Here is a 27,858-nt window from a genome sequence, read left to right on the forward strand (position 1 = left end):
TCAAGAAGAAAGTTGTGATTTGCTCACACGAGGATAGACTCAAAACAGGATAGACTCAAGCAGAAAGTTCTGATTTGCTCACACGAAAAACGTGTGCTCATAACTTCTAGATTCAAGAAGAAAGTTGTGATTTGCTCACACGCCAATGACGTGTGCTCAAAATAGGATAGATTCAAGAAGAAAGTTGCGATTTGCTCACGCATGACGTGTGCTCAAAATAGGATAGATTCAAGAAGAAAGTTGTGATTTGCTCACAAGAATGACGTGTGCTCAAAATAGGATAGATTCAAGAAGAAAGTTGCGATTTGCTCACACGAATGACGTGTGCTCAAAATAGGATATTTTCAAGAAAAAAGTTGTGATTTGCTCACACGAATGACGTGTGCTCAAAATAGGATAGATTAAAGAAGAAAGTTGCGATTTGCTCACACGAATTACGTGTGCTCAAAATAGGATAGATTCAAGAAGAAAGTTGCGATTTGCTCACAAGAATGACGTGTGCTCAAAATAGGATATTTTCAAGAAAAAAGTTGTGATTTGCTCACACGAATGACGTGTGCTCAAAATAGGATAGATTCAAGAAGAAAGTTGCGATTTGCTCACACGAATGACGTGTGCTCAAAATAGGATAGATTCAAGAAGAAAGTTGCGATCTGATCACACGAATGACGTGTGCTGATGATATGGCAGATTCAAGAAGAAAGTTGCAATTTTACACACGACGATACAGTGATAGCTTCAAGAGGAAAGCCGCGATTTTTTTCCACACGAATGACTGTGTGCTTATGACTGGATTTATACAAGAAGAACGTTGCAAGTATTTTCCACATGACTAAGGAGTGCTGATGACAGGACAGATACAAGAAGAAAGTTATAATTATTTTCCACACGAATAACGTGTGCTTATGATAGTAGAGATACAAAAGAAAGTTGCAATTATTTTCCACACGAATAACGAGTGCTTCTGACAACACAGATACAAAAAGTTGCAATTTTTTCCACCCGAATGGCGTGTGCTCATTATATTATAGATTAAAGAAGAAAGCTGCAATTTTTTCCACACGAATGATGTGTGCTAAAGACAGGATAGATACAAGAATATAGTTGCGATTTTCCCCACACGAATGACTTGTGCTGACAATATAACAAATTCAAAATATTTTCAGATTTTCTCCTGGGTAAAGGTATGTTAAATATGTGAGAGATTGTGATAATGGAGTTTAGATTTTTCCATCCAAACGAAAGCATTTCACCAAACCAAAAAGACGTGTGCTGTAAACAGAAAAGACACGGGGGACAGAAAACATGATCAAATCTTCATCCAAACAACAACATTAACTGAAGAAGAAAAAATTGGTAAACTGATTGGCACAAAAACCGTACTCAAGGTGTTCTTTTTTGTTTTATATGACGGTGGATAATGTTTATTTGAGGAAAGTATCGGAGTACAATCACCGATTTTTGTAAGATACCCGACAAACTGCTTGACTAAAAGCCGCAGATTAAACCGTGGGAGCTGGATTCGAACTTATGACCTCTATGGTAGAGGCCTCATAGCCGAAGCGAGCCAGGGCTTTAACAACCGGAGCTGGCAGATTCCCTTAGTCACAACAAGGAAGTATGATGATAGGTTAGATTCCAAAAGAAAGTAGAGATTGTCGTCAGACGAATGAAGTTCATACACGTTGAATGTAAGTCTGATGCAGGACAACAGACTTGACGATGTGTCAGAGACAGAGTGCAAACAGGAAATAAATTAAATGTTGATTACTATTTTCCAATACAGAGAGATTTAGACTGAAGAAGAAAGTAGAGATTGTCGTCAGACGAATGAAGTTCATACACGTTGAATGTAAGTCTGATGCAGGACAACAGACTTGACGATGTGTCAGAGACAAAGTGCAAACAGGAAATAAATTAAATGTTGATTACTATTTTCCAGTACAGAGAGATTTAGACTGAAGAAGAAAGTAGAGATTGTCGTCAGAGGAATGAAGTTCATACACGTTGAATGTAAGTCTGATGCAGGACAACAGACTTGACGATGTGTCAGAGACAGAGTGCAAACAGGAAATAAATTAAATATTGATTACTATTTTCCAGTACAGAGAGATTTGGACTGAAGAAGAAAGTAGAGATTGTCGTCAGACGAATGAAGTTCATACACGTTGAATGTTTGTCTGATGCAGGACAACAGACTTGACGATGTTTCAGAGACAGAGTGCAAACAGGAAATAAATTAAATGTTGATTACTATTTTCCAGTACAGAGAGATTTAGACTGAAGAAGAAAGTAGAGATTGTCGTCAGACGAATGAAGTTCATACACGTTGAATGTATGTCTGATGCAGGACAACAGACTTGACGATGTGTCAGAGACAGAGTGCAAACAGGAAATCAATTAAATATTGATTACTATTTTCCAGTACAGAGAGATTTAGACTGAAGAAGAAAGTAGAGATTGTCGTCAGACGAATGAAGTTCATACACGTTGAATGTAAGTCTGATGCAGGACAACAGACTTGACGATGTGTCAGGGATAGAGTGCAAACAGGAAATAAATTAAATATTGATTACTATTTTCCAGTACAGAGAGATTTGGACTGAAGAAGAAAGTAGAGATTGTCGTCAGACGAATGAAGTTCATACACGTTGAATGTTTGTCTGATGCAGGACAACAGACTTGACGATGTGTCAGAGACAGAGTGCAAACAGGAAATAAATTAAATGTTGATTACTATTTTCCAGTACAGAGAGATTTAGACTGAAGAAGAAAGTAGAGATTGTCGTCAGACGAATGAAGTTCATACACGGTGAATGTTTGTCTGATGTAGGACAACAGACTTGACGATGTGTCAGAGACAGAGTGCAAACAGGAAATAAATTAAATACAGAGAGATTTAGACTGAAGAAGAAAGTGGAGATTTTGGTCACATAAATGGAAGTGAAATTTGGTAATTTCACACTAATTAGAGGCAAATTGAGAATAAAAGCTAATCCAAAGAAAAGAAAACTAAACAGAATGTTGTGAGGACAGCGGTGAATACAGACAATGGGTTAGCCGTGAAATAGAGGAAAGCTGAGATTTCTGTCCGAAGAATAAAGTGTTCTGGAGAGGATTTAGATGCCAGAAGAAAGTTTTAACGAAGGAAGTATATGAATTTTCATTATTTTTTCCCAGTAGGGAGATTGAGACTGAAGAAGAAAATTAAGATTACCGTCATATAAATGAAAGTGATTAAAGTAAAGAAAAAGGTAACTCTATACCAAAAAAGTGTCAAATTGAGTACAGACGTGGATAGAAGGCAAAGAGAAGAAAGCTAACAACAATACTGACTACTGAAAATGGAGAAGGCAGGAATAACAGCTAAGTTGAGATTTCTGTCAGAAGAATAAAATGTTCTGAAGATAATAAAGATGCCAGAAGACAGTTAATGGTTTTGACACACGAAGGTTGTTTTCTTTTTAATAAAGAAAGGAATGACGTTGAGAAACTTGACGAAGTTTCAGAGAAGCATAGCATAGTAAGAAAGACTGGCATCAAAACAGAATTTCCATTATTTTTTCCCAATAAGGGAATGGAGACTGAAGGAGAAGGTTGAGATTTTTGTCACATAAATGAAAGCGATTCAAAGATGAAGAAAGTGGTAATTTCGCACAAATGAGAAAAAAAGAAAGAAAACGGAGAACAGAAGAGAATCTAATTGGAAGAAAGCTGACCCGATTTTCCTCACGACAATGCTGATTATTGAATTTTTGTCAGAAGAATAGGATGTTTTGAAGATGATATTGATGTCAGAAAGAAATGCAGTCTTCAAAACTGAATATTCATTGTTTGTTGTTTCCAGTAATGAGATTGAGACAGAAGAAGAAAGTTGAGAATCTCATCACATAAATGAGTTTGTAATGTGAGATATTCCACAGATGGGAATGCTGATGTTTTCGTCACAAGAATGAAAGAGATTTAATGTAGAACAACGTGATCAATTCACATTTTCAAGGCCATAATGACAATAGTCAAAGAGAAGAAAGTTGACCAGAATGTCGTCACATTATTGAAAATGGTAGAGACAGGAATAAATAGAAAGTTGAGACTTCCATTACAAGAATGAAGTCTTCCAAAGATGCGATAGACTCGAGGAGAACGTTAAGCCTTTCGTCTAAAATCTGGAGTTGATGATTCCAGAAGGAAGCAGAGATTTTCATCACAGAGGTTGCGTGTGATAAAAATGATAGTGATTAAGAATAGAGAAATTGAAATAAAATCTAAGAGGATGATTAAATAATATGACATTCAGTCATCTGAAGTTAGTTCTTCATTCTTACTCACCAATACACAGAGATTTGAAGAGACTTTTATCAATGTTTTGTAGAGCTTCAAAGTCGTCCACATTGAATCGGTACTTATCCAAAGGCTTGTTGGCAATTCCGTCGATTTCTCGGGTATCTTGGATGCCAATACCGATGGCATACACTGTGATACCTGCCTGTCGGGCTAAGTCAGCTTCGGGAATGGTACGGCGAGAGTTGATGTTGGACACACCGTCTGTCAGAACAACCCCAATGTTCTGAACATTCGGTCTGTCTCCATTTCGTCTGCTAAACATCTCTGTCCTCATGGTTTTAATACCATCAGCGGTATTGGTGCTTCCGTAGTTATAAGGAATCTGAGCAATGGCGTTGATGTAGTCGTCCCTGGTCCTGTATTCATTCATGTGGAACTGGATGTAGACGTCAGTGCTGAATGTTAAAACACCAAACCTCACAGCGCCATTGGGAATGTCGGCTTTCTTGATGAGATCCATGAGGAAGGCCAGCTGAAGCTGGAAGTTGAACTCTGTCACACTGGTAGAGGCGTCAACAACAACAACGATATCAGCCTCGCTGCCAATACAATCTGAACGAAGAGCAAAAATTAGTCACAGACGTGTTTGTTATATCAACATCAGAGGGGGAACGGATACCCTTGCATCAACCAAATACCTACGTTTGGTCTAGTTAAAAGACCACCACTTGGATTCACCACGGTTTGTATATGAAATACTTACGATAGAAACGGATATTTTTTGTCTTTGGTAACCGCTGACACCCATGCTGTTCAAAGATAACATGTTACATATGTCGGTATTTTTAAAGCCGCTACCTGAACATTGCTAACTGTGAATCTATTCAGGTAACAAGTAATTCTTAAAAGTTTTTATACATAATAGAGATATGCGGATGCATATAACTATAACTATAACATAGAACATACGTCATTGTACCCACTTGAAGAGCCGAATCTTAAACTGACACCCAGAATTTATATTTGTCTGCGCAACCCGATGCCGGTCGCACCTGGCTAAGCGGCATCGCCCTCCATCCATCCATATCTGATATCTTTTGTTATTGTCTTTCAATATCCTCAGCCTTTATTATACACTTGTCTAATACCAGTTTTATGGACAGTTAAATGCAGGTGTCCCAAACTATTAATGTATAGCAGGAGCAATTACAGGAAAGACCCACATATTACGTAACACAGAACCGAAGTGCTTTATGTGGATAAAATCTTAAAAATAAGATGAAGGGACAATTGCAAGGGCGACGATTACCTAAAAGTGTGGTTGGACGAGGCGTCGTCGTTGTTGGTGGTGGGGTCGGCTTGGGCGTCTGCACCTCTACAAAAAAAGCAACGAACAGTTTTGATTGAGCTAAAAGAGCACTAAAATCGGGATATAAATCTAAAATAATAAAAAAAAATACAACCTCAAAGAAGAAGGTATTACCTGATGAATCAAAATCTATGCAAATCACAAAAAGGTTTTTGTACCTGAGTAAACCAGGATTATAAGAGTAGATTAAGAGATTAAGAACGCCATAGAGTTGGTGCGTTTGCATCGTTTTCATGTGAATGTATATTAAATGGGTTGTGTAAATATCATTTGAGTAATCCGTCACGCCTAACAAATTGCCGTGAAATATTTCTGCATATTTTACTGTTAAACTCTGTTTAACATTTTGAGTGCAGGGTTAGAATATGACTGAACTACGTCTGGTCATTTGTCAACTATTACACTGCTCTAGTTTTACCCTCCATGCTGTAGTTTGTTGTATTTCTAAAAAGGGCAACAATACAAGGTGTAAATGATGTCCTAAGGTGTGCTCCTGTTAATGACATCCTAAGGTGTGCTCCTGTTAATGACATCCTAAGGTGTGATCCTGTTAATGACATCCTAAGGTGTGCGCCTGTTAATGATGTCATAAGGTGTGCGCCTGTTAATGACGTCATAAGGTGTGCTCCTGTTAATGACATCCTAAGGTGTGCTCCTGTTAATGATGTCATAAGGTGTGCTCCTGTTAATGACATCCTAAGGTGTGCTCCTGTTAATGACGTCATAAGGTGTGCTCCTGTTAATGATGTCATAAGGTGTGCGCCTGTTAATGACATCCTAAGGTGTGCTCCTGTTAATGACATCCTAAGGTGTGCTCCTGTTAATGATGTCATAAGGTGTGCGCCTGTTAATGACATCCTAAAGTGTGATCCTGTTAATGACGTCATTGACAGGAGCATACCTTATGACGTCATAAGGTGTGCTCCTGCAGATTAGGTAATATTGATGAATCCGTTTCTTCTGAAGGAAAATACATTACAAAGGGAAATATCCTTGTGAAAATAACTGACAAATAAAATAAAAAGAATTTGCATAACTTACCAATACAAAGAGACTTGAAGAGAGACTTGTCAATGTTTTGTAGAGCTTCGAAGTCGTCCACATTGAATCGGTACTTATCCAAAGGCCTGCTGGCAATTCCGTCGATTTCACGGGTATCTTGGATGCCAATACCGATGGCATACACTGTGATACCTGCCTGTCGGGCTAAGTCAGCTTCAGGAATGGTACGGCGAGAGTTTATGTTAGACACGCCGTCTGTCAGAACAACCCCAATGTTCTGGATATTTGGTCTGTCTCCATTTCGCCTTGTAAACATCTCTGTCCTCATGGTTTTAATACCATCAGCGGTATTGGTGCTTCCATAGTTATAAGGAATCTGAGCAATGGCGTTGATGTAGTCGTCCCTAGTCGTGTATTCATTCATGTGGAACTGGATGTAGACGTCAGTGCTGAATGTTAAAACACCAAATCTGACAGCGCCATTAGGAACATCGGCTTTTTTGACCAGATCCATGAGGAAGGCCAACTGAAGCTGGAAGTTGAACTCTGTCACACTGGTGGAGGCGTCAACAACGACCACGATGTCAGCTTCTGTTCCAACACATTCTGTCAGAAAGATATCAATGACATTTTACTTTCTGTTTGAAACATTGCGGTATTTACGGATATTATATGTGGCGAGGGTCAGTGGTCTACACCATGCTTATGCAATTAACCACAAATTAAGTACATAACGAAGTACAGAAATAATAAACTTTAAAAAAAATGGGAAATTAAATTAAATGTATTTTGTAACTTAGATCACTGATATAGTCTTTAAACTCAAATCAAACATTTTCAATGAATTTCTCAGTGAGCTTCCAGGCTTAACCGAGATTTGAACTCACGACATGATGTGCACCATTGTTTTCTTCCATAATAATACTTCACAGGAACACAATCGAGAAATCAAATCGGCCAACACTGCCAGTTTTTAAGGCTAAACAATGACCCATGGTGAAATGGACCAGGTATCCCCCACCCCCACCACAGTGAAACACGCACAACTCCTATGCAGCCAATACATCGATCCATGTGAGTTGGTAGTGTCTATGGAAGCCATATAGTAACATGGCAATTATATAAATATCATAAGATTACAAGTGTTACTACATCCGCCCTACTGGGTGTTCTGTCAGTGCGATAGGCATCAGATCTAACCCTGTAAGAAAAGTTTTTTACCATCTCGTCAAGTTACAGTCAAACTTTTCGATACGAGTTCTAGTCAAGGAAACGTGAGTGAATTTCTAACTACGTTAAAATGTTTAATATGCACTTTGGTCAGCAGACGTCAATCTGAGAGTCAGACGTCAGGCTGAGAGTCAGACGTCAAACTGAGAGTCAGGCGTCAAGCCGAGAATCAGGAGTCAAGCTGTGAGTCAGACGTCAAGCTGAGAGTCAGGCGTCAAGCTGAGAGTCAGACGTCAAGCTGAAAATCAGGCGTCAAGCTGAGTCAGACGTTAAGCTGAGAGTCAGACGTTAAGCTGAGGGTAAGACGTCATGCTGAGAATCAGCGTTCAAGCAGAGAGTCAGGCGTCAAGCTGAGAGTCGGGTGTCAAGCTGAAAGTCAGACGTCAAGCTGAGAGTCAGACGTCAAGCTGAGAGTCAGACGCCAAGCTGAGTTAGACGTCAAGATGTGAGCCAGGCGTCAAGCTGAGAGTCAGACGTCAAGCTGAGAGTCACATGTCAAGCTGAATCACACGTCGAGCTGTGAGTCAGACGTCAAGATGAGAGTCAGGCGTCAAGCCGAGAGTCACATGTCAAGCTGAATCACACGTCGAGCTGTGAGTCAGGCTTCAGACTGAGAGTCAGGCATCAAGCTGAGGGTCAGACGTCAAGCTGAGTCAGCCGTCAAGCTGAGTTAGACGTCAAACTGAGTCAGACGTCAAGCTGAGAGTCAGGCGTCAAGCTGAGAGTTAGGCATCAAGCAGTCAGACGTCAAGCTGTGAGTCAGGCGTCAAGCTGAGAGTTAGGCGTCAAGCTGAGAGTCAAACGTCAAACTGAGAGTCAGACGTCAAGCCGAGATCCAGGCGTCAAGCTGAGAGTCAGACGTATTTAGAGTCGTTAACAAGGAATAAGGCTATCGCAACATTGGATATTCTATATGTCGAATACACCAGCAGTCAACCAAGATGGACGTTCCAGTTCAATAATCCCAAGCTCAATCTGCAAAACCGACGTTTAACACAAACTATCAAAAAACTGCAAACGTTTGTTTATGAAGTACGAAATTAGGACAGGACCATGTAAAGAGAACCAGACAACAGTTTTCAATGATACTGGAAACACGCAAGGTATATTCTAGGCGACTGAGTGAACCAATATTCAAACCATCTACCATGCTAGTATGTAAATTGCCAATAATAAAATATGTATCTCAGTTGCGCTATCTGGTATGCTGACACCATAATCAGACCAGATTTACATAAAATCTTGTAGTCCTACTTGGGGTTTTATATTACAGTAAATGTCCATGTCACGTCATCTCCATTTCAGTCCTTCATTATTGTGCACTATGAACCTTAATTGATCTTGTAGCCGTCGTCTAACCAGGTCTTGCAACCCACTTTTAATTGATGACCCGATCTGAATTTTGTTACGATTATTGCTTACAGGTATACAGACTCGATGCTGAGTTAATGGTGTGAGAGACAGGCAAGTCCAGGCTATGCCTTGCCTAAACTGAATTTTAGGTATGGTACATTTATTCAAGTATCACTAAAGCCACACGATTTAACCCAGGACACCCAATGAGCCAATCAGCGTCGATTCTCTATCGCTTCAACGCCACCCAGAAGACATTTTCATGGGTGCAGGACAGTGGAGTAAACCAAGGACCTCGTACAGCATGTATGCGGAAGCCGGGTGGTCGCCACCGAAAACCCTGCAAGATCACACACAAGAGTACCGTATATCCCAGGCTGTTACCAAAGCCTCGTCAACAAAAGAAAAAAGGGAACCTTGAATATTCCATGCCCGGGACTCGGACTGAACCCAGGTCGTATGCCGCCTGGATTTGAAATCTTTTTGGGGTAAACATATGTATTTATTTGACGTTCACACTGATGAATTGACTACCTAGAAGAGGTGTTGGCGGAGGAGTTGTTGTTGTTGTCGTGGTGGTGGTTGTGGTGGTGGTTGTAGTTGTAGTCGTTGTTGTTGTCGTCGTTGTTTCAATCTCTGTAACAAAAGCAACAGAAACATGACATTGGCTTAATAGAAGCATGAAGAATAAAACTTCTTGTCACTATTGCTTTAAACCACCAGGAAAGTCTCCTAAGGGCTTAACTTTGATATTGACATTTTCAACATTCAAAACGACCACTTTGAACCGCGAGGAAAGTCTCCTAAGGGCTTAACTTTGATACTGATATTTTCAACATTCAAAACGACCACTTTGAACCGCCAAGAAAGTTTCCTAAGGGCTTAACTTTGATATTGACATTTTCAACATTCAAAACAACCACTCTGGACCACCAGGAAAGTCTCCTAAGGGCTTAACTTTGACACTGACATTTTCAACATTCAAAACGACCACCTCTCCTAGAAGCAGACCGTCAGGCGTCAAGCAGACCATACACCCCTTACTTCAGATCAAGGAATATCTAAATTGCCTAAATATCTAAAAAGGACATATCCCGTCCTGTTCCCGCATTTAAGGCAGGATGGTTAACCCTTCAACAATCTTAGCAATTATAGTAGAATGGTCTCAAACTCCTTTTGAAATAATCAAACATGGGACCATTAGTACTAAACAGAGACAACATCGTAATGGAGCCGTCGTTACGAGTGACTATGATCATATCGTACTTCTCTATCATAGTGTTACTATTCCTTGACAGCGTATGCAAGCTGCAAATTATATTATTGACGGGATTGTTAAAGCCTGTATAAAAAGATTTGACTTTATTCAAACTCGGTGTACAAAAAAACTCGTCCTGAAACCATGATTTAGTTTGCTCTTAACGACACTACATACATGTATGTACAGCAGTCACCTGGTAATTTAATGAAAGCAGTTTCATTTCAGAATATACGAGTTAAACAATCAATGTGTTTAAACATGTCACATTTTAATGAAAGGGTTAGAGTGCCTTCCTATCACACCTTTTATTAATTCTTCAATCGTCATTGCTATTTTTCCAAAACCTAAACAAACCATTAACGAATGAACACCTTCAATAACCAAAAGGAAATAAATACTTTCATATAAACGAACACTTTTTACTTACCAATGCAAAGTGATTTGAACAGAGACTGGTCAATGTTTTGCAGAGCTTCAAAGTCGTCCACATTGAATCGGTACTTATCCAAAGGCCTGCTGGCAATTCCGTCGATTTCTCGGGTATCTTGGATGCCAATACCGATGGCATACAATGTGATCCCGGCCTGGCGGGCTAGGTCAGCTTCAGGAATAGTACGGCGAGAGTTGATGTTGGACACACCATCAGTCAGAACAACCCCAATGTTCTGGACATTTGGTCGGTCTCCATTTCGCCTCGTAAACATCTCTGTCCTCATGGTTTTAATACCATCAGCGGTATTTGTGCTTCCGTAATTGTAAGGAATCTGAGCAAGGGCGTTGATGTAGTCGTCTCTGGTCGAGTATTCATTCATGTGGAACTGGATGTAGACGTCAGTGCTGAATGTCAAAACACCAAATCTGACATTACCGTTGGGAATGTCGGCTTTCTTGATAAGATCCATGAGGAAGGCCAACTGAAGTTGGAAGTTGAACTCTGTCACACTGGTAGAGGCGTCAACAACAACAACAATGTCTGCCTCCGCTCCGACACAGGCTACAAAAGGTATAAAAGTTAATTACCACAAGAATGATGGTACCAAATATATTTGTTCCAAGTTTGAACTGGATAAGTGTGCTGTGTGCTTTAGGTGGCAAAATCAGTCTGTTATAACCCCTCTAGAGTATGGAATTCCCATTCTGTTTACTTGGAGGTTTGAAAATTGTTCTATGCGTAGTGTATTGCTGGCTATAAAGCATGAGACATGAGTTTTTTTCATTTACTACAAGAGGTTAGCTTATCATGGAATAAATAAAAGTGCTTGGAATTAGATATAAACTTATCTAATACACAAGATGTGGCATCTCGTCTGAGTAATCCTGCTATTAACATATCAGTTATGGACTTTAGACTGCAGTTTATAAATATTTGTACAAAAACAAACCATCCGGGCATGTTAATTACTTCCAAGGTTGTTACAGCCGTACGAATTGATTTCAAAGTACATTATAACTTCCTGAAAAATCCCAAGTAAAATTATCTAAATAAACCTGAATTCGCATGTAGTTTAAATACACCACCAGGATCGCTACAATATGGCTGATTTTCTGTCGAATTTTTAAAAGCCACATTCATTCATACCTTCAAGATTTATTTGTGACAACTAGGATTTAATGTCGTTACTTTGATTTTATTCTTGGTTACATCACAATTGCGTCTCCTTGCCACAAATAAGGTTACATTATCAACAGTGCTGCCTCACTCGATCGCCATATCGAAGACACCAGGCAAGGCACTATGTTACTATGAATACTTGCCAGTGGCTACACCAAGACAATTGTAATGGACAAAGTGTCAATCAGGCCTTCTAGTCTTTATTTCACTCAAGTTTTAACTTCTGTTTTTATTTTATTCCTGTGTACCGTCATATTCTAGAATATTTCACTGAACCGTTGGCGGATAGTTGTAAATTGGGACTGAATCAATGAATAACTGAGTTAACGTAACTCGGACAGGTTTTCAGCCAATTCGTGACTGGACAAAAAGGTGGAAGATATGTGCACTCAACTCTGGTGGAAGACAAGATGTCCTCAAACAAAGCAGCGAAACTGTTGCTTTACGTGCGCTGTGGACAACGTGCTGTCAACACGAACAGTGAGAGCTGGAGGGAACTGTAGGTCAGGATTTTAATATAAATTCTACACAAAATAAACTAGGTCAGGATTTTAATATAAATTCTAGGTCAGGATTTTAATACAAATTCTACGGCAGAATTTTAACATAAAACAAACTAGGTCAGGATTTTTATACAAGTTCTAGGGGCAGGATTTTAACATAAAATCTGTGGCAGGATTTTAATATAAATTCTAGGTCAGGATTTTAATACAAGTTCTACGGCAGATTTTTAATATAAAACAAACTAGGTCAGGATTTTAATACAAGTTCTAGAGCAGGATTTTAACATGAAATCTGTGGCAGGATTTTAATATTAATTCTAGTTAAGGATTTTAATACAAATTCTACGGCAGAATTTTAACATAAAACAAACTAGGTCAGGATTTTAATACAAGTTCTAGGGCAGGATTTTAACATGAAATCTATGTCAGGATTTTAATATAAATTCTAGGTAAGAATTTTAATACAAATTCTAGGTCAGATTTCAATACAAATTGTAGGTTAGGGCTTTAATATAGGTCTAGATCCTTACACAGCTGAGGTGATGGTGGCGGTGTCGGTGGCGGTGTCGGTTTCGGGGTGGTCGGCCTGGGTTTAGGGGTCGTCACCTCTGCCAATGAAAAAATGTGTAATAGCAATGAATATTTATCACATGTAATATAAAAGGCTACAAAATATTGCGTAAAATCAGAGTAGCGACGACGGTGGTTAACAGTTGGTAAATTGTCACAAGTAACCGGTGAAATCCAGCCTCATAGACCCATCAATTCACCATAACCATTGACTTTTTCATTTGCAATGACAAGTTATGCACGGCTAAATTTTCATTTATATAAAATATCACTGCTCATTTCAGACCTTGGTCTTATTTATTTAGTGACTTGGTGACCGTTGACCACCATACAGAAGAACTTTACACTGGTACAATGGTGGGCAGTTTGATGAGTATAAACAACCGTAGCGTCCTGGGTAAACTACGTATACATGACAAGTTATTAATACAGAAATCGATTCATAAAAGGGTGAAGTATATTACGAAACAGTGGGCGAGTTGATCAGCTTGTATCAAGCACAAACAGCACTCACCAATACACAGAGACTTGAAGAGCGACTTGTCAATGTTTTGTAGAGCTTCAAAGTCGTCCACATTGAATCGGTACTTATCCAAAGGCTTGTTGGCAATTCCGTCGATTTCTCGGGTATCTTGGATGCCAATACCGATAGCATACACTGTGATACCTGCCTGTCGGGCTAAGTCAGCTTCAGGAATGGTACGGCGAGAGTTGATGTTGGACACACCGTCAGTCAGAACAACCCCAATGTTCTGAACATTTGGTCTGTCTCCATTTCGCCTTGTAAACATCTCTGTCCTCATGGTTTTAATACCATCAGCGGTATTGGTGCTTCCGTAGTTGTACGGAATCTGAGCAATGGCGTTGATGTAGTCATCCCTGGTCCTGTACTCGTTCAGATGGAACTGGATGTAGACTTCAGTGCTGAATGTCAAAACACCAAATCTGACATTACCGTTGGGAACGTCGGCTTTTTTGACGAGATCCATGAGGAAGGCCAACTGAAGCTGGAAGTTGAACTCTGTCACACTGGTGGAGGCGTCAACAACAACAACGATGTCAGCTTCTGCCCCGACACAGGCTACGGGTTAAGATAAAGAAAGATAAAACACAGATAGAGTGAAAGTTTTCATTAGTAAGTTGTCACACTGGTGGAAGCATCAACAACAACTACGTCAGTACATTTCCACTTTTTGATTTCATAACGCTGAGTTTTTTTATGTTTATTTGATTATTGTGAATCAAACATAATGCCAATACTGACACCAAGTAAATGCCCAGAAAATATGGCCTGGTGTAGGTTGATGGAGGCTGAAAGTTTTTTATGGCGAGCCAGTAGCCACATACCGGATTTGGCAATGTTTATCATGGAACACAGGTAATGAATAGACAAGACACCAGTCTATGGTGTCCACAGAGCGCAGTTTTACCCCATAAGCAGTTGGTAGGGAGAAGACGTCTGACTGAAAATCTTTTGATGGATCTCTCAATGCACGTTCTGTACGGTATTTAGAAGCTTTTCACATTATATCATTTTAAGCTATGCAATATATTTCATCCTTGAGAGTAATTTTATGTTTGTTTCACACTCACATTGAACTGGAGGAGGTGGTACCGTCGCCACTGAAACACATGGACATTTCATTAAAACAAATGCTGAATATATAAATATTCATTAACAACAGATACTGAATATATGAATATTCATTAACAACAGATTCTGAACATATAAACATATGAAAAATACACAAGACGTCAAAAATGAACATTGCATGATACATTAACACAGAAACGTTAAGTAGGTTGTGTCATTTTCACATATGTGAAACATTTTTACACAAACAGAAAATAAAGAACATTACATAAGACAAAACCATAAAATACGTTTGATGTGCTTTTATCTACAATGAAGAAATTACGTAAAGGGACGAAAATCATGCATAACACGAGACTGTATAAATATTTAAAACGTCCTGTTTTATACGCGAGCTATAACAGGTGTTATTGTAACATGTTTACCCAGTAAAAATATGACATTTTCATCAGTTTTTTAGATCATGGCCACCTCATCATTGAATCACAAAGTATGCGTCACAGACAGAATAATAATTTCAAGAGATGTTTTCTCTGTATACTTTAAAACGTTCTCCAAACTGTATATAAAAAGACAGTGCTCAACTTTGTCAAGAAAAAAAAGAAATCCTTCCTAAACACTACACAGGAAAAAATGGAATTTAGTTCATGTATATTAAAATACATGATGAATACGTAATTTAAATGTTAATTCATGACAATGAACGCTGACAACGCTATATTTTCTGTATATTGACTGACTGTTGTTTGGATCCTTGTTGTCATAGTCAAAACAGTATGAGATTGCCTCTAAATATCCGATCTACAAGAGGAGAACAGACAAACGATGAATCTTGTAGAAAACAGTTTCTCCTGTTAACACAATGTATTGTAATAGAAATAGAATAGAAATAGAACAGAAATAGAAGATAACAGTAGCATAACAAACAGATCAATGCTAAAATGAAAAAAGAGACGAAAATGTGACAACAATTCCCCTCACAGAGAACTGTTTAAGGTTTAACATAAGAGGAGAATAGCTTGTGTTGAGCGAACACTCAGGAAAACGCTTCAGAAGAAGAAACTTTACAACGATTTAAACATACAGATCATTAAGTTCACAGAGTACAGCGCTTACCCCACCAGACATAACCAAATTAGAGTTTCTCAAATGTCACAAACTCTGGAAAATTCAAAATAAATTCACATGACCACGATGTAAAGTATTACTTGAATATCAGTTCAAAGAAATCCATCATGATATATCAAACAATCAGTTCAAGAAAATCCATCATGATATATCAAACAATCAGTTCAAAGAAATCCATCATGATATATCAAACAATCAGTTCAAGACAAATATTCACCATGTTTATTCAGCATGTGACAAAAATCAAACGCCGTGACATGTTGCAATATAACTTTAATGTCCTTCCATGACAGTTTCTAATTTGGTAAGATCGTTACCAATAAACAATTCTCAATATTGTGTCGACCCCATGGCTTTGTATTAATCATGCGATTAAAAAATCAACATTCCTTCAAGTATCGCACTATTGACATGATCAAAGTCTCTCAAAATAACACCAAAGCATGAGCACATAGGTGTACATGAGGTACATCTAATTCAAATATACCGGTAAACGTGCAACTACAAGGTTTGTATTGTAACATGAGGAAATCCTGGGGTAAAGGATGGTATTGCAACTAAGGATAGATGAGCCCACACATGTAAGGTGGTAAGCATTGCAAATAAAAAAAGGTGTACCTCAAAAATCAGGACAGGGCTTGCATCTATGCATTGAGCAGCTAAACATATATGCAAATAAACAGGGAGTACGTCACACATCTGGCATGGGAATGCAGGTATGGCCCTTGTAGCTCAGTACAGGACAGGGTATACAGCTTGACAATGTGTAGGTCACATACACATACACAGGGCTTGCATCTATGCATTGAGCAGCTGTTAAGGTGTGCAACTTAACAACAAGCTGCTCACAACACATGTGAGATAAATAATGCAATGGATGATAATCAATGCAATGGGTGATAAGTAATGTAGTGGATAAGCAGTGTAATGGAAGATAAGTAATGTAATTGATGATAAGTAATGTAATGGATATGCAGGGTAATGGATGATAAGTAACGCAATGGAAGATAAGTGGTGCAATGGATGATAAGTAATGTAATTGATGATAAGTAATGTAATGGAAGATAAGTAATGCATTGAATGATAAGTAATGCAATTGAAGGTATGCAAAGCAAAAATGACTGATATGTAATGCAGCCTATGACATGTAAGGTAATTTATAATAAATAATGTAATGCTGTGGAATATGATGATTGATAGGACATGTAGTGAACAGCATGTACTGAAATTCATGATATGTAATGCAGCATATAATCTGTAAAGTTGCATAAGTCATTCTAATGTATTTACAGAATTGCTAAAATGGTTTGGACGATACAAACTTCTAGAAGTATAAAAAAAAAATAAACTTGAAATAAAGAGAAAAGTTAAAAACTGAATATTTCCAATATTTGCGTGATTAGATAAAACCTGCAATTTCTGTTTTGGTTCATGCCAAATTAAAAACCTGCAGGGTATTAAAAAATGTTTAACCACATTTTTGCTATCAATTTGAAACCTCACAAATATTCATGTAATGAACCTGTATCATGTTTAAAAGTCAAATGAATTGAAAATTAAAGTAATCAAATAATAACAAAAAATATAATAAAACGTAATAAAAAAAATGTTGAGCAAATGTTGAGCAAAGCCAGGTCGTTAATTAAGGTTTCGGGGAAGAGGGTATCTACTTAAACTATGGGAAAGGAAATGTAGAAAAGCGTTGTATAGAGGAAAAAGCGGGATGTTGGCGGGCTTACTAACGTTTCTGATTACATAACAAACTAGGTAATGGAATTCTCATTTAAATTAACCACACGTAAACGTCATTATATTGGTAAACCTTAGGGAAATTTTTCCACACTACATTCATCTTGTGTATGCTCAGATTGAAAATACAATTAACAGACTGAAGTTTAGGCACAGTATTTAGGAATACTTAGGAATCGTTCGGCTATTTCTTGTAACAATATTGACCAAGTGAGTCTGAATGGTTTTCCCTGAATACCAAATCATTTTGATGACTAAGAGAGAAGTTTAATCAAAACAACCTACGAAGTTCACACGACAGTGAAGTGTGTTTAGATCATTATTAAACTTCTTCTGACGATTTTTACACCAAGAAAACGCCAAGAGAATTCGGCTCTAACCTGACACATCGAAAATAAAGCCTAAACGACGAGTCGAGAAGACAAAAGAATACTGGCTAATTTTATCCTTTTATCAAAAATCGCTTTCTCCGACACAAATTTGCCGTTGTATTATAACAGTAAATCAGACATACCCACGCAGAGGGACAAATACAACTTTTTGTCTATGTTCTGCAGCGCTTCAAAGTCATCCACTTTGAACCGATGATCATCAAGTGGCCGGGAGGCGATGCCGTCCAACTCTCGTGTGTCAGTGATGCCAATACCAATGGCGTACATTTTAATACCGGCGTCTCTCGCCAAGCCGCCTTCGGGGATCGTCCTTCGTGAGTTGATATTGGACACACCGTCAGTCATGACTATACCAATATTCTCCACGTCTGGCCGATCACCATTTTGCCTCGTGAACATTTCAGTTCTCATGGTCTTCAGAGCGTCGGCCGTGTTGGTACTGCCGTAGTTGTATGGGATGTTTCCTACGGCCGTGATGAGCTCGCTTTTAGTTCTGTACTGGTTCATGTGAAACTGGATGTAGACATCCGTGCTATAGGTGAGAATCCCAATACGGACGTTACCGCTGTCGATGTCGGAGTTTTTGACCAAGTCCTGAACAAAGGCGAGTTGGAGCTGGAAGTTGAACTCTGTGACGCTGGTGGATGCATCCAGAACAATGACAATATCCGCTCTGGAACCGCACTCTATTAACAGCACAGGTTTAATGGTGTAATCGATATTAACATTCAAGCAGAAATCCACTTTCTCTCTGCATTATACATTCGTTCTAAGTCGGACATTTCTTCAAAGAGCCAATCATAAAACCGAGCATATTGCATATGAAAATAATAAAAAAATTGATGACGCCTATGAAAATTTATTTTAAAGAAAATAAAGAGATCGTCTTAAAACATGGCAGACTATTTCTCACCAGAGTGCTTTTCAAAAAGACAAGCAGTAAATTCTTTTAAGACCAAATAGGATATGCTAATTGAAATGTTTTCCATTCAGACAAAAATGAAATAAAAATAGTTTATAGATTTCCGAAAAAAACTTGAGGTGATTCATTTAAATATAACCACTATAAAATATACATGAATACTTCATGAGAATAAATGGCCTCAGTCGTATAAACAGCAGTCGTGCATTCTAAAATAATCGAGTATATCCAGTAGGAATCCCCACAAAAATGAAAGTGAAATTTATTTGCTTTTTATCTTGTTCAAGCATGTATGGTTTTAAAAAATCACACAAAAATAGTCAGGAATACAATAAATTTTTGTGAAAACCCTAGTTAAACATATAATCTTGGTATAATGAATAATTTGGAAAACTGGATATCTTTGAAAATCCCATTTAAGTGTTTGATCATTTTTTTCTACGCATGCTAAAGTCCACGGTATATTCACCCCGGTTAACCTATTGTCTTACCTTTCCCACCTGGCCGGGATCCTGATTTGGAATAAAATTTAAAGAAGATATTCTTCATGAAAACGTTCAAATAACAGAATACCGGTAGAAATTTAAAAACACAGTAGCCGATACGAGTGCATGGAAGTAGGTAAAACATACTTTGTTCCAAATTTTAAAAAAATACACTCCACTGTTTACGGTATGCAAAAATATGTCTTCATAAAACTGAATTTAAATATTACACAAAATCTATTCCCCCTTGTAGTATTAAAACTTGTTAAGGTGTTTCTACGTCAATTGTTATAACAATTTGATGTTAGTTCCACATGAACAACACTGTTAATTACGTAATCAGAAAAAAAAACAACAGAACGCTGTTGATATCTTGGTTAGTGGTGAGACAATAATCTCCATGGTAATTATTGTTAACCGTTATTGTGAGTTAGCAACGTTTTTCATGCGTTTTCTCGTTGTTGAATGACGCCAATTTTCCCCTGTAATAAATACCTATATGAGACTCGTAAGTTCATGAGGACTTAAATATTTGAAACTTCTGAGCTGGAATATTTTCAGTTTGATTTTGAGAAAACACATGGAATTTGAACAACATTTTTAAGCAGGAATTTTAGCTGGGATTTAATCATTTTTAGCTGGAATATTAAACAGTTTTATTGGAAATTCACAAGGGCAAAATAACAGAAAAATGAGATACTGGTATCAGAGAAAGTTTTAATCCGAGATTTGTTAAACATTTATTCTTAATTTTAAGAAAACTATATTTATTTATTTATTTATTGGATTGGTGTTTTACGCCGTACTCAAGAATACTTCACTGACACGACAGCGGCCAGCCTTATGGTGGGAGAAAACCGGGCACAGCCCGGGGGAAACCCACGACCATCCACGGGTTGTTGGCAGACCTTCCCACGTACGGCCGGAGAGGAAGCCAGCATGAGCTGGACTTGAACTCACAGCGACCGCATTGGTGAGAGGCCCCTGGGTCATTACGCTGCTTTAGCGCGCTATAATCTGTAATTTTTGTAATTTTTTCTTGGAATTAATTTTTGCCCATGTAACCTTATATTTCTTGAACCTGTTCAATATAAGCAAAATAAACTGTGGCGAAAGGTATTAAAATCTATGTGCCCTTATGTATACATGTACACATATATAAAATAGTCAACACACATATATAACCGCACTCACATATGTGCAATGTGAAAAATATTCCTGAAAAACAAACTTATTAAATGAAACACAGCATCGTTTAAGTATCTCTACATAGACATATATACACAGTACATTTGTTGTGAGACTGAAGGCGTGAATACCAGTTTACAAGTTAAACGAATATTTTCACTTTAATTTACATCAATAAAAAATGGAAGGATCGCCTGACACACGGACGGTTTAATCCCCGTTGTGCAATAGCAGTCAAGTATATCACAGTAACACACATAAAAACACTGTAAGAATACCGAAAATATGAATAGGACTGCATTTCGATTTAAATTTACTTCAAGTATGATGTCATTTAGTTAACTCTGATCCACTTCTTATTCTGTGCATTAAGACGTTAAAATTACTAAGATAATTAGATTAATTTTCGCTACATAACCACACCATATACAGCAAATGCACCGCTCTCCACGCTTGCTTTGCATGTAAAGTGAGCGTGTAAAGCGGAGCATGCGCTGTAAAAAGTATTTTACGCATCCTGTCCATTGCTATAAAAACCAATTCTCATCGATACGTACTCGTTGTTGTTGGGGGAGGCGTTGGCTTGGGAGTTACCTCTGAAAATGATTGAAACAAGATTAATTCAGTACAAGGAAAATGTGAAAGCGCAACATAGTTCAGCCCCAGTTCACTTCAACTGCTGCTGGATCAAGTACTTACCTCTTCCCCGCTTAGTTCCACCTGATATTAATACTATCATAACAATACTGATTTTGGTTTAACTTCTGTAGGGTCAATAAAAATGTAAGCACAGAAAAATCAAAGAAAATATCTTCTCGTTTTTTTCGTCGACGACGCTCACGTGACCGTATGCCCAGCAGAACTTATTAATTTATTTGATCGGTGTTTTACGCCGTACTCAATAATACTACAATTATGCGACGACGGCCAGCATAATGGTGGCAGGAAACCGGGCAGAGCACACGACCATCCACAGGTGGCAGGCAGACCCGCAGCAAAACTCATCTACCACCTAAATGCTGCGAAGGATTTGCCAAACCTGATAGTTTCTCCCGTGTACTCAGGTTTCCTCTAGCCATAAAACCGACCGTCATTGCATAAGTAAGACCACATGTAAGACCACATTTGAACTTCAGGTTTCAGGTTTCCAATCAGGCAACGCTGGAAACACCGGGTCTTACTCCACTAGAATTCTTCTCTAACGTAATCTAGGTGAAATAATCAGATACTTACCGACGCAGAGAGATTTAAAAAGCGACTGGTCAATGTACTGTAAAGCCTCAAAGTCGTCCACATTGAATCGGTATCTATCCAGAGGCTTGTTGGCAATTCCGTCGATTTCTCGGGTGTCTTGGATGCCAATACCGATGGCATACAATGTGATCCCTGCCTGGCGTGCTAGATTGGCTTCGGGAATGGTACGGCGAGAGTTGATGTTGGACACACCGTCAGTCAGAACAACCCCAATGTTTTGAACATTTGGTCGATCGCCATTTCGTCTTGTAAACATTTGTGTTCTCATAGCCTTCAAGCCATCAGCAGTATTGGTACTGCCATGGTTGTAAGGAATCTGAGCAAGGGCGTTGATGTAGTCATCCCTGGTCCTGTACTCGTTCAGATGGAACTGGATGTAGACGTCAGTGCTGAATGTCAAAACACCAAATCTGACCGAGCCATTAGGAACATCGGCTTTCTTGATGAGATCCATGAGGAAGGCCAGCTGAAGCTGGAAGTTGAACTCTGTCACACTGGTGGAGGCATCCACAACAACAACGATGTCAGCTTCTGTGCCAATACATTCTGCAATACACAAACATATAAAAATTTTCAATTTAACAGTATTTGTTTACATAAGTGCGACACAAAATATATCTGGATAATGAGCTGATATAAGTTACCCATTCTCCAAATCAAAACTCTTCACCTGACATGGTCAATTGAGTTCTAAAACTAACAAAAGAAACACATTAAAAATATTTATAACGCACGATATATGCTTACGTTTATAACAAAAAAGGATCATTTAGTTCTATCGAAAACAGTCTTTGTAAGCGTGTAACAAGCCTGCAAAAATCATGTAAGAAAAAGATGATTTTTCCTGCCGCACCTTTCAAGACAGGAGGTGGCGTCGTGGGCGGTGGAGTTGGTTTCGGCGTAGGCCTTGGTGTCGGTTTTGGTGTCACTTCTGAAACATGAAAATATTTCCAGATGTTATAAAAACTACGTAATACTGGCCACTTTAAATTCATCGCAGAGCTGATCAAACTGAAGTGAGACAGTATTTCAACAATGCTTTGAGCAGCCACACACACGGAAATATCTCAAATGGTGACAAATTTCCCTTTATTGCTAAAATCGCTATTTACAAAACAGGTTTGTCTTTGGCCCTCTCTTTGCCAAAAGAATTTTCTCTGACACACTTTGATAACAAGAAGCCTTTTTAATAACTTTCGATTATGAAAGGATATATTATAGGGATGTACACGTGCAGAATGCACCTTTGATGTTTAAAAGAAAATTTTAAACAACTTCCATTACGACACTACGAGATCTGACAAAGGATTGAAATTTCAATTGGATGTTTCATTGTCTTCTAAATTATACAAATATTTATCAAATATTTTGTTGGTAATTTCACTTAGTTTCATTTATAGCAACACAATCTCTCCAACACCATTCTTTTTTAATTTCAAACCTAACGCAAATAATCGACAAAAGTTTAGACGGTGGCATTGCAACGTACCGACGCAAAGAGATTTAAAAAGCGACTGGTCAATGTACTGTAAAGCCTCAAAGTCGTCCACATTGAATCGGTATCTATCCAGAGGCTTGTTGGCAATTCCGTCGATTTCTCGGGTGTCTTGGATGCCAATACCGATGGCATACAATGTGATCCCTGCCTGGCGTGCTAGATTGGCTTCGGGAATGGTACGGCGAGAGTTGATGTTGGACACACCGTCAGTCAGAACAACCCCAATGTTCTGAACATTTGGTCGATCGCCATTTCGTCTTGTAAACATTTGTGTTCTCATAGCCTTCAAGCCATCAGCAGTATTGGTACTGCCATGGTTGTAAGGAATCTGAGCAAGGGCGTTGATGTAGTCATCCCTGGTCCTGTACTCGTTCAGATGGAACTGGATGTAGACATCAGTGCTGAATGTCAAAACACCAAATCTGACCGAGCCATTAGGAACATCGGCTTTCTTGATGAGATCCATGAGGAAGGCCAGCTGAAGCTGGAAGTTGAACTCTGTCACACTGGTGGAGGCATCCACAACAACAACGATGTCAGCTTCTGTGCCAATACATTCTGCAATACACAATCATAAAAAAATATTTTCAATTTAACAGTATTTGTTTACATATGTGCGACACAAAATATATCTGGATAATGAGCTGATATAAGTTACCCATTCTCCAAATCAAAACTCTTTACCTGACATGGTCAATTGAGTTCTAAAACTAAACAAAAGAAACACATGAAAAATATTTATAACGCACGATATATGCTTACGTTTATAACAAAAAAGGATCATTTAGTTCTATCGAAAACAGTCTTTGTAAGCGTGTAACAAGCCTGCAAAAATCATGTAAGAAAAAGATGATTTTTCCTGCCGCACCTTTCAAGATAGGAGGTGGCGTCGTGGGCGGTGGAGTTGGTTTCGGCGTAGGCCTTGGTGTCGGTTTTGGTGTCACTTCTGAAACATGAAAATATTTCCAGATGTTATAAAAACTACGTAATACTGGCCACTTTAAATTCATCGAAGAGCTGATCAAACTGAAGTGAGACAGTATTTCAACAATGCTTTGAGCAGCCACACACACGGAAATATCTCAAATGGTGACAAATTTTCCCTTTATTACTAAAACCGCTATTTACAAAACAGGTTTGTCTTTGGCCCTCTCTTTGTCAAAAGAATTTTCTCTGACACACTTTGATAACAAGAAGCCTTTTTAATAACTTTCGATTATGAAAGGATATATTATAGGGATGTACACGTGCAGAATGCACCTTCGATGTTTAAAAGAAAATTTTAAACAACTTCCATTACAACACTACGAGATCTGACAAGGGATTGAAATTTCAATTGGATGTTTCATTGTCTTCTAAAGTATACAAATATTTGTCATACATTTTGTTGGTAATTTCACTTAGCTTCATTTATAGCAACACATTCTCTCCAACACCATTCTTTTTTAATTTCAAACCTAACGCAAATAATCGACAAAAGTTTAGACGGTGGCATTGCAACTTACCGACGCAGAGAGATTTAAAAAGCGACTGGTCAATGTACTGTAAAGCCTCAAAGTCGTCCACATTGAATCGGTATCTATCCAGAGGCTTGTTGGCAATTCCGTCGATTTCTCGGGTGTCTTGGATGCCAATACCGATGGCATACAATGTGATCCCTGCCTGGCGTGCTAGATTGGCTTCGGGAATGGTACGGCGAGAGTTGATGTTGGACACACCGTCAGTCAGAACAACCCCAATGTTTTGAACATTTGGTCGATCGCCATTTCGTCTTGTAAACATTTGTGTTCTCATAGCCTTCAAGCCATCAGCAGTATTGGTACTGCCATGGTTGTAAGGAATCTGAGCAAGGGCGTTGATGTAGTCATCCCTGGTCCTGTACTCGTTCAGATGGAACTGGATGTAGACGTCAGTGCTGAATGTCAAAACACCAAATCTGACCGAGCCATTAGGAACATCGGCTTTCTTGATGAGATCCATGAGGAAGGCCAGCTGAAGCTGGAAGTTGAACTCTGTCACACTGGTGGAGGCATCCACAACAACAACGATGTCAGCTTCTGTGCCAATACATTCTGCAATACACAAACATATAAAAATTTTCAATTTAACAGTATTTGTTTACATAAGTGCGACACAAAATATATCTGGATAATGAGCTGATATAAGTTACCCATTCTCCAAATCAAAACTCTTCACCTGACATGGTCAATTGAGTTCTAAAACTAACAAAAGAAACACATTAAAAATATTTATAACGCACGATATATGCTTACGTTTATAACAAAAAAGGATCATTTAGTTCTATCGAAAACAGTCTTTGTAAGCGTGTAACAAGCCTGCAAAAATCATGTAAGAAAAAGATGATTTTTCCTGCCGCACCTTTCAAGACAGGAGGTGGCGTCGTGGGCGGTGGAGTTGGTTTCGGCGTAGGCCTTGGTGTCGGTTTTGGTGTCACTTCTGAAACATGAAAATATTTCCAGATGTTATAAAAACTACGTAATACTGGCCACTTTAAATTCATCGCAGAGCTGATCAAACTGAAGTGAGACAGTATTTCAACAATGCTTTGAGCAGCCACACACACGGAAATATCTCAAATGGTGACAAATTTCCCTTTATTGCTAAAATCGCTATTTACAAAACAGGTTTGTCTTTGGCCCTCTCTTTGCCAAAAGAATTTTCTCTGACACACTTTGATAACAAGAAGCCTTTTTAATAACTTTCGATTATGAAAGGATATATTATAGGGATGTACACGTGCAGAATGCACCTTTGATGTTTAAAAGAAAATTTTAAACAACTTCCATTACGACACTACGAGATCTGACAAAGGATTGAAATTTCAATTGGATGTTTCATTGTCTTCTAAATTATACAAATATTTATCAAATATTTTGTTGGTAATTTCACTTAGTTTCATTTATAGCAACACAATCTCTCCAACACCATTCTTTTTTAATTTCAAACCTAACGCAAATAATCGACAAAAGTTTAGACGGTGGCATTGCAACGTACCGACGCAAAGAGATTTAAAAAGCGACTGGTCAATGTACTGTAAAGCCTCAAAGTCGTCCACATTGAATCGGTATCTATCCAGAGGCTTGTTGGCAATTCCGTCGATTTCTCGGGTGTCTTGGATGCCAATACCGATGGCATACAATGTGATCCCTGCCTGGCGTGCTAGATTGGCTTCGGGAATGGTACGGCGAGAGTTGATGTTGGACACACCGTCAGTCAGAACAACCCCAATGTTCTGAACATTTGGTCGATCGCCATTTCGTCTTGTAAACATTTGTGTTCTCATAGCCTTCAAGCCATCAGCAGTATTGGTACTGCCATGGTTGTAAGGAATCTGAGCAAGGGCGTTGATGTAGTCATCCCTGGTCCTGTACTCGTTCAGATGGAACTGGATGTAGACATCAGTGCTGAATGTCAAAACACCAAATCTGACCGAGCCATTAGGAACATCGGCTTTCTTGATGAGATCCATGAGGAAGGCCAGCTGAAGCTGGAAGTTGAACTCTGTCACACTGGTGGAGGCATCCACAACAACAACGATGTCAGCTTCTGTGCCAATACATTCTGCAATACACAATCATAAAAAAATATTTTCAATTTAACAGTATTTGTTTACATATGTGCGACACAAAATATATCTGGATAATGAGCTGATATAAGTTACCCATTCTCCAAATCAAAACTCTTTACCTGACATGGTCAATTGAGTTCTAAAACTAAACAAAAGAAACACATGAAAAATATTTATAACGCACGATATATGCTTACGTTTATAACAAAAAAGGATCATTTAGTTCTATCGAAAACAGTCTTTGTAAGCGTGTAACAAGCCTGCAAAAATCATGTAAGAAAAAGATGATTTTTCCTGCCGCACCTTTCAAGATAGGAGGTGGCGTCGTGGGCGGTGGAGTTGGTTTCGGCGTAGGCCTTGGTGTCGGTTTTGGTGTCACTTCTGAAACATGAAAATATTTCCAGATGTTATAAAAACTACGTAATACTGGCCACTTTAAATTCATCGAAGAGCTGATCAAACTGAAGTGAGACAGTATTTCAACAATGCTTTGAGCAGCCACACACACGGAAATATCTCAAATGGTGACAAATTTTCCCTTTATTACTAAAACCGCTATTTACAAAACAGGTTTGTCTTTGGCCCTCTCTTTGTCAAAAGAATTTTCTCTGACACACTTTGATAACAAGAAGCCTTTTTAATAACTTTCGATTATGAAAGGATATATTATAGGGATGTACACGTGCAGAATGCACCTTCGATGTTTAAAAGAAAATTTTAAACAACTTCCATTACAACACTACGAGATCTGACAAGGGATTGAAATTTCAATTGGATGTTTCATTGTCTTCTAAAGTATACAAATATTTGTCATACATTTTGTTGGTAATTTCACTTAGCTTCATTTATAGCAACACATTCTCTCCAACACCATT

General features: G+C 38.5%; 1 protein-coding gene across 1 annotated transcript in view; it reads right to left on the minus strand.

Annotated features, from left to right (window-relative positions):
• Nucleotides 1-27,858, minus strand: part of LOC135464536 (uncharacterized) — a 130,988-nt gene that overhangs the window by 75,975 nt on the left and 27,155 nt on the right. The window contains 19 exon segments of the mRNA XM_064741960.1: nucleotides 4,330-4,896; nucleotides 5,594-5,659; nucleotides 6,695-7,261; nucleotides 9,773-9,874; nucleotides 10,927-11,493; nucleotides 13,145-13,222; nucleotides 13,699-14,265; nucleotides 14,778-14,807; nucleotides 18,170-18,733; nucleotides 19,461-19,481; nucleotides 21,200-21,238; nucleotides 21,876-22,442; nucleotides 22,750-22,827; nucleotides 23,386-23,952; nucleotides 24,263-24,340; nucleotides 24,900-25,466; nucleotides 25,774-25,851; nucleotides 26,410-26,976; nucleotides 27,287-27,364. Of these exon segments, the coding sequence (XP_064598030.1) occupies nucleotides 4,330-4,896; nucleotides 5,594-5,659; nucleotides 6,695-7,261; nucleotides 9,773-9,874; nucleotides 10,927-11,493; nucleotides 13,145-13,222; nucleotides 13,699-14,265; nucleotides 14,778-14,807; nucleotides 18,170-18,733; nucleotides 19,461-19,481; nucleotides 21,200-21,238; nucleotides 21,876-22,442; nucleotides 22,750-22,827; nucleotides 23,386-23,952; nucleotides 24,263-24,340; nucleotides 24,900-25,466; nucleotides 25,774-25,851; nucleotides 26,410-26,976; nucleotides 27,287-27,364 (5,748 nt within the window).

The sequence above is a fragment of the Liolophura sinensis genome, chromosome 4, assembly GCF_032854445.1.
Source record: "Liolophura sinensis isolate JHLJ2023 chromosome 4, CUHK_Ljap_v2, whole genome shotgun sequence".
NCBI classification, from domain to species: Eukaryota; Metazoa; Mollusca; class Polyplacophora; order Chitonida; family Chitonidae; genus Liolophura; species Liolophura sinensis.